General features: G+C 39.7%; 1 protein-coding gene across 1 annotated transcript; it reads right to left on the bottom strand.

Moving 5' to 3' along the window:
- Window positions 1-6,800: 6,800 nt before the first annotated feature.
- LOC130042274 (olfactory receptor 10AG1-like) lies at window positions 6,801-7,763 on the bottom strand. The gene has a single exon (XM_056134486.1). It carries the CDS (start codon window positions 7,761-7,763, stop codon window positions 6,801-6,803), a length of 963 nt encoding a protein of 320 aa, XP_055990461.1.
- Between the last annotated feature and the right edge of the window lie 774 nt (window positions 7,764-8,537).

Genomic DNA, 8,537 nt, shown 5'->3' with positions numbered 1-8,537 from the left:
TGAATGCCAAGCTGTCACAGGAATGGGGAAACATGAAGGTTACGGGCATATAATTTTATTTCAGTTGGGACAATCATTGACAGGAAGATAGAGATTAGTTAACCTGTGCCAAACTAACCATGACCCTAAGACAAACCAAAGGAAACCATCATGGTAGATGCATAAAGAAAACACAGGTCAAGAGAGAAAGCATAGGTACTAAAGTTACAATGGATTCTACCCTACTATTGTTTTTTATATCTGGCCTATAAGATTAGCAGGTAAACTATAGAGGTTGTCTGTATTACACCTGTTTTATTAAGCAACTCCTTTATTTGGATGTCCATGTTTTTTATTTAATTTTATTTTTATAAAGTTGTTCACAATGTTCTATTTCATTCAATGTTCCAACACTAATTACACCACCAGTATACCTTCTCATAAGCATTATTTTATTTTTCCCAACCACACCACCCAAACTAGGCCCAACAGCAGGTTTTAAATAATTTATTTTTTATTGGTTAATATGATTAATTCACTAAAAATGAAAGAAAGTTTTTATAAAACAGTGTGTGAAAATTATTTTTATCTCACTCTAGAGCCATTAAGCCCTTATTAAGAGATTACTAACATTTTGTTACAGGTTGAGTTTTGTGTCCTAATATTTTCTTAATCTATATTGATTGCCTTCTACTTTACATTCCCATCCAATGTGCTGTGCTCCTCCTGGGACATCAGTGGTATAAAACTGTGAAATCATGGAATTCTAAAATTTTGAATGGGGTGATACAGCAGGAGTTAAATTTTTAACTGGATGGTGACTTTGGGATCTAGAGTCATCGTTGCAGATTGTTGATCTTTTTCAAGATTTTTTTGAGTATCTGGATCATGGCTGGTTAATTAGCTTATATGGTGCCAAAGGCAGCTTCTGTGGTGACTGCTAGACTCCCAGAAAAACAGGTGGGTGGGGAGAGATCGCCTATCCCCAACTCTGTGAGAGCCGGGAGATGTTGGAGTGTGTTGGTATGCTACTTTCTCAAAAGTAGCATACCTGAGCTTTTCAACAGATGCATTCCTAGATGAGGCTAATACGAATCCTGTGGAGTTCTACCATAAGTATGGTGGTAATTGTGTTATGGAGGTTTTGGAATGCACGGGCTCTGTTTGGGTGAGCAGTATACTCACCTTCCCCGGTCCAGGGTGTCCCAGATGAGACTCAGCCTGGCATGGGTCAGGAGGCAACTTTGCAGCTTTTGATCTCTTCTGAGATATATTTATGAGTCTCTGGTGGTGCTCAAGTTGATCATGGATTATGGCCCATTAATGAGGTTATAGGGCACCAGTGGCAGTTCATGGTCATGACTTCCAGGCTTTCAGAAGAACAAGAAGCCTAGAGAATGTTGCCCATTTCAGACTCCATGAGATCCTGGAGATTTTGTAAGCAGCTTAATTTTATTTTTTAAAAAATTGTGTCTATGTTTTTATTTTATAAAGCAGTTTATAATATTTCATCGCATTTAATATTCAAACACTAATCCCACCATTACACCTTCCCACCACCATATTTCGGGTGTTTGCATCCTGAACCCCAATCCCTGCCCCAAAGCAGAACCAAAATAACATATTTTGTATTGTTATGAAAAACCACTGAAAATGCTACAAAATAGTATCCTTAGAGAAAAAAGGATGAGAATTGTTGTGTTCCACCCAGGGGACATTAAGCCCTTCTACAAGAGATCACTAACATGTTGTTAGAAGTTGAGCTTTGTGTGCATAAATATATGTAAAAATAATATTTCCCTCTAAGATTGGTTATCTCCCGCTTTGAACCCTATCAAATGTGGTGCAGTACTCTTGGAGTATGTGTACAGTATGTGGTATGAAGTGTGGCACAGTTGCATTTGTGTCCACTGTATCACTATATCACTGTCATCCTGCTGTTCATCGATTGCCTCAAGCAGGCACCAGTAATGTCTCCTTCATCCTAGCCCTGAGATTTTAGAAAGTGCCACATTCAAGGCACTTTCAGGGTCAGGAGAATGAGACCCATCATTGTTACTGGTTTTTGCATATTGACTATGCCATGGGGAGTTTGCCAGAATCTGCCGTGTGGGCAGGATACTTTTGGTAGCCTGCCAGGTTCTCAAGAGTAAGAACTAGATAATAAGATGTCTTCCAGGAGCTGTGTTTTATAGTCTCTGGGTCTTGGTCGTTGATGGGATTACACAGCTCCCAGCGGCAGTTGGTGGGTGTAACATCTACAGACTGGAAGGTGGGGGATCTGGGTAGAGGAGGCCCCAGTCCCAATCTGAGCAGGCTTGGAGATCTATGCCCCAGGTCCCACACACCTGGGTTCCTCTGCTAGTTCTTTCATGCGTGAGGCTCATCCGAACGTGTGCAGAGTGGTCTTAAGCATGGTTGTGGCTGGAACCGGAGTCTCCTGCCTCTGTGTCTGGCTGTCCTCACCAGGACCCTTGGAGGAGGGTGTGTTGAGTTTTCCTTCCCACCCTGAACAGAGCCCCGGCAGCTGAAGACCTCCGGTTCCAGCCACAGCCATGATTAAGATTACTTGTGTCCACACGGTTCAGTAATAGGTTCACTCCTATGTGAGTCTCTGCCCAAGCATGTGGAGAGCAGCCATATGGTGGTGATGAGTTCTGGGAGTTTTTGGCATCCGGGGTTGGGTAAACTTGTGGGAAGAGGGCTTTCAACTGCCCCACTCTGGGGTACTCAGAGTGAAACTACCTGGCATGGGGTTGGAGGCATGGTTGTGGCGAGCATCATGTAAATAGTTTAATTTTAGAACTCAGATGGGTCTCCACAGACTGCAGTAACCATAGAAATAGGAACCTCCATGTCCAGGACAGCAGCATTGACCATCATTTTTCTCACTCTGCTCACTGTTTGCCACTCATCTGACCACTATTTCTCTTCTCTACCCCCTTATCATTTCTTCTCTTCCCCTTCTCTGGGTTTGTGTACATTACATATCTCTGTCCCTTGTTTCTTTTGACGGGTTACAAGCTTTGCAATTGTCCCACTAGAAAGATCAATCAGATTGCATATACAAATAGGAGTATAGAATGTTTAGGGGATAATCCATCAGGTCACATATAATTTATAAATATCTATAAAGTGATAATGTGCACCCTTATTTTAATGATATGTGGAAGTGTCCAATAGGATCACTTATGCCCTTAATAGAGTTTGTAAGGAGGGGCTGGGAAATGGCATACAGGGCAAGGTACTTGCCTAGTGTGTGGCCAACCCACGGTCAAATCCAGTTCAATTCCATAATGTCTCTTATGCCCCATCAGGAGCGATCCTTGATCACAGAGAAGTAAGTCCTGAGTATCATCAAATGGGATCTAAAAATAACCAAAAACACAAAACCAAAACAAGAAAAATATTTTCTTTTAATGTAGGAGTACTGTAGGGATAATGTAGGAGAGTGGTCTTAAGCATGGCTATGGCTGGAATCGGAGTCTCCTGCCCCTGCGCCTGTCTGTCCTCACCAGGGCCCCTTGGAGGGAGGTGGGTTGAGTTTCCCTCGTCCCCCCGCCCCTCCCCGAGCAAAGCCCCAGCAGCCGAAGACCTCCAGAATCAGCCACAGTCATGCTGAGACCACTCTCCACATGTCTGGACAAGCCTCATGCATGAAGGAACTGGCAGAGGAACCCAGGCATGTCGGTCCTGGGGCTGAGATCGCCAAGCCTGCTCGGATTGGAACTGGGCCTTCTCCACCCAGATCTCCCATCTTCCAGTAGATAGCATCACACCCACCAGCTGCCGCCAGCGCCAGGTTGGTCCCATCAACGGTCAAGACGCAGAGACTATAAAACCCAGCTCCCGGAAGTGTGCATCCGCATTTGCGACTGCACAGCATCTTATTATTTCATTTTTCCTTTGAGAACCCGGCAGGCTATCGAAAGGAACTTGCCTGCAAGGCAGTCTGGCAAACTTCCTGTGTCATACTCAATATGCTAAATACCAGTAACAATGATGGGGCTCTTTTTCCTAACCCTGAAAGAGCATTGAATATGGCTCTTTTAGAATCTCAGGGCTAGGAAAAAGGAGATGTTACTGGTGCCTGCTCGAGGCAATTGACGAACAACAGGAGTACTGCTATTTATTCAGCCATTGATTAAGCTGACTGAATTGAGCATGAGCTCCACATTACTTTCTTTAAATTTTGAATGTTAATTTTATTATTATCTTTATTATTATCAATCACTGTGATATACAGTTACAAAGCTTTCTGGTTTGAGTTTCAGTAACACAATAATCTATCACCAAACTCTCCACCAGTGCACATCCTCCACCACCAATGTCCCTAGTATTCTCCCCCATCCCACCCTTCCCCTTGTCTCTATGGCAGACAATCTTCCCCATAATCTCCTTTGTGTTGCTTGTTATGAATAGCATAAGATGTTGGGACCATGCTCTCCTGGCATTCTAAAATTTTAGATAATCAAGGTCTGGAGAAATCTCTGCAGCAAGCTGCTTGGTTTGGAGATTCTTTGTCTGTCTCTGGATCATGGTCATTAAGGAACTTAAGTAGCAGCCACAGGAGGTTTGTGGGCATGACCTCTAGGGTCAGGGGGATGAGAAGGACCTGCCAACCTCCTACCCTTTGATGCCTGGAGTTTGCCATCACTGAACCCACATACCTGAACTTTTCCTTGGGTTCTGGAAGTTGGCAGCCACTGGAGCTTTTAGGAGCAGGATGAAGGATGATGCCTGCCCCCATCTGAGGCACCCCTGTGAAGTCGACCTGGCTTTAATTCTGGAGGCATCTGTACAGCGAGCTGCTCGGTTCAGAGATTCTTTTGTATGTCTCTGGATTGTGGCCCTTGTTTTTATCTTTTCCAGATGACTTAATTAAACAATTGGTTTATGCCCTGCATGGTGCCACCACTCACCTACAACTCAGTATGCCGCTGGCCCTAACTGTGGGTTTTGATCTCTTTCAAGTTTTATGGGTCTCTGAAATAAACCAATAAATGAGCTTGTGTAGCTGATCTAGAAGTTGTTTGTGAACATGGCTCCCTCATACCTAATTTTGGCCGTTTAGTTTCTTGGTAAACTGGCCAAAAGTTGTTGGGGTCTGGCCAAAGGCACAGTGGCAATTTTGGGGTATCAGGAAGTCTAAAGGCACCATCAGGCTGCTGATGCACTCGCCCTCAGAAAACTAGGCTACTGGGAAGGTTGATGCCAAGAACTTTCTAGAATACAGATCATGTGGAAGAAAGACAATGTGGAAAGGATGGCCAGGACTCATAGGTTTTTATCAAATTGGTAGTATTAACCTTCAAATTTAACATTTCAAAATTAAATGCCAAGCTTTTGTTTTGTAATTAAAACTCTATAAAATTCTGATAAAGAAGGAATTGATTTCACCCCAAGAATGAAACCAGCACTAATAAAAACAAAATAAAAATAAAAGTAATAAAAGTCAAAATAAAAATAATCTTCATTAGTGTTACTTTCGATTTTGTAAGTACCAATATGTATAGTGTTTTCACATAATCACATATGTATCCATGCATCAGTCCTTCTGTCATTTATCTATGTAGATCTCTAGAATCCATGTACCTATCCATATAATATCTCTCAACCCTTTTACATTCCTTGATACTATTATTATGTACTCAGTACTCTTCTTTCATTGATTTTTTTTGTCCTAACAGAAGTCAGTATTTCACAAATTGTTCTGATATTTTAAATATTATTATGCTTTATATAACATTTTGAAGCTTTACCGAAATGGCATTACCTCAGGATTTATGTCCTTTCATTTTTTGGGGTGGGGGGTCACACCGGCAAGGCTCAAGGGTTACTCCTTGCTCTGCACTGAGGAATTATTCCTAGCAGTGCTCAGGGGACCATATGGGATGCTGGGAATTGAACTCTGGTCGGCCGTGTGAAAGGCAAATGCCCTACCCGCTGTAATATAGCTCCAGCCCTTATTTATATCCTTTCTAATGCATACTTAAAACCTCTAGATCAAAATTGCAAACTGTTTCTTGTTGAATAAAGTAAGCATGAAGGTAAACAGTAATAAGTATTAAGCCTGAATTCTGTAACTAAGCAAGATCACATACTAGCTTTCACATATGTTAAGCTTCTTTAGGAAATGAACAGTGCAATGATCAAAAAACAGATGGAATGCAAACACCCACTGGTGTTCAGGGCTAATTCCTGACTCTGCACTCAGGACTCACTCATGTTTGGCTCAGGGCACCAAATTTCACAGTTGGAACACAGGTCAGCCATGTGCAAGGCAAGCACTTGACACACTGTACTATTGCTCTAGTCCCAATAATTCATTTAACATATAAACCATACTTCACTTGTTGTTTTCTGTTCCTATCTCCTTTTATATCAGTTTACTTGATATAATAATAAAATTTTTAGTAATGAGTAGTTGAAAAATCTTCAGTAGCAGTTCTTTAAATTTTATAATGACTTATATATATAGTGTCTTTCCATATGACACATTTCTTTTGAAGAAATATTTTAAATAGATTAAAAAATTCTTTAGAGAAGATAATACTCTATTAAGGAATTATAAGAGTAATTGCACTTTTAATGACACTTTTGTAGACACCAAGATCTACATAGATAAATGAGTTGATATATATATATATATATATAAATATATATATACTAGATATACCCATACATTGCTTTGATATTTGGGATAACATGATTTCTTAAAACTGACAACAAAAATTTATTTCAAGTGAAATGAAAAAATTGAGATAACCTAATTAAAACTCATAAACAAATATAAAAGTAACCAAAATTAATACAAAATATTATGTTTTTGAGTCATTGGATTTCATAAGAAATTTCTTCAGTGCCACCAAAACATCTTTGTTTCTCAGACAATATATCAAGGGATTAAACATGGGTATGACAATGGTATATATAAGAGAAAATATCTTTTCCATGCCCTTATAGGGACTAGATATTGGTTTTAAGTATACAATAATTCCTGATCCGAAGAATAAAATTACAATCGTGAGGTGAGAAGAGCAAGTGGAGAAGGCCTTGGCTCTCCCAGTAGCTGACGGCAGTTTCAGGATAGTGGAGATAATATTCACATATGAGCCCAGTATCAGTATAAAGGGAATGGTGACGACAAGAAAAGCAATTATATAAATCAGCATCTGAGTCATAAATATGTCCCCACAAACTCGCTGAACTACTGGTGGCACGTCACAGAAGAAATGATTCAGCTGGTTCGAGCCACAGAAGGACAAAGAGAAGACATGATAGGTGAAGCCGGTGTAGACTGGAATGGAACCGACCCAACAGACAGTTGCCAGTTGAAGGCACAGTCTATTGTTCATAATGAGATGGTAGAGCAAGGGGTTACAAATGGCCACATACCGATCATAAGCCATGACGGTGAGAATAAAGCACTCAGTAGCACCCAAGATCAGAAAGAAATACATTTGAATAGCACAGGCCACAAAAGAAATACTTCTGTTTGGTCTGTGGAGATCTGATAATAATCTGGGAGCAGTTACTGATACGTAACACATTTCCAAAAAAGAAAAATTGCCGAGGAAAAAATACATGGGAGACTGGAGGGAAGCATCAACCTTGGTTATTATAATAATAAGACTGTTTCCCATCAAAATTGTAGTGTACATAATAAAAATCACCCCAAATAGAAATCCTTGAAGTTTAGGAACATCTGAAAAACCAAGAAGAATAAAATCCACCACTGTCGAAATGTTTTCCCATGCTGGGTATTGTCCTATGGATTTCATCTATGAATGAAAATATTTGAATTCTTTGAAGTGACTTTAATCCTCTGTGTCAGGTTGCAGAATGTGACATAGTAAACACATGATTTTTAATACTGGCATGGGAGAGATACCCAGTTCTGTTATCTATTCATTATAATAAATTTCAAGTTCAATATCCTATAAAATCGAAAAAACAATATTGAAATGTAACAAAGACCTTTTATGCCATTACTATCTCAAGTAAAAGTTTCTGGAAAAAAATAAAACACAATATAGCATTAATCAATAGTACAATTTAAAAGCATATTGAATGGAAAAAATTATGAGTAATATACATAGGCCTACTTTTGTGATTTTTATCCATATTTCCTAGCCTCTCTTTTAAGTTAAATATGGCTTTCCCCCAAGACTTAGAATGTAATGAAATCCAGTGTCATGATTCTAGAAATTTCATTTACTCTTCATATTCCAGATTCATCTTGGCTTCCTGCTGAATAAGAGATCCCTTTATATCTTTGAAAAAACAAATTCTTATTCAATCTCACAAATTCCAACAGATGAAATTCCTCTTTCATCTAAGTTTTGCCATCCCTTGATCTTTTCCTTCTCATTTAAGTAAACCACCTGTTCTAATTTTAGTATAAAACCAGATATATTACCAAATAAAAAACTATGTGCTGTATTTTGCTATGACTCTACCATTGACTCAAAAACGATGACAATGAACACCAAGCCGGTCTATGTTCAATTTGATCATGGGATACATAAATAGGAACTGGCTTCTTCACCCTCTCT

Source organism: Sorex fumeus, unplaced genomic scaffold, assembly GCF_029834395.1.
Source record: "Sorex fumeus unplaced genomic scaffold, SorFum_2.1 ptg000007l, whole genome shotgun sequence".
In the NCBI taxonomy this organism is placed as follows: domain Eukaryota; kingdom Metazoa; phylum Chordata; class Mammalia; order Eulipotyphla; family Soricidae; genus Sorex; species Sorex fumeus.
Note: the sequence above shows the minus strand (reverse complement) of the source record. Positions and strands in the feature narration are given on the sequence as shown.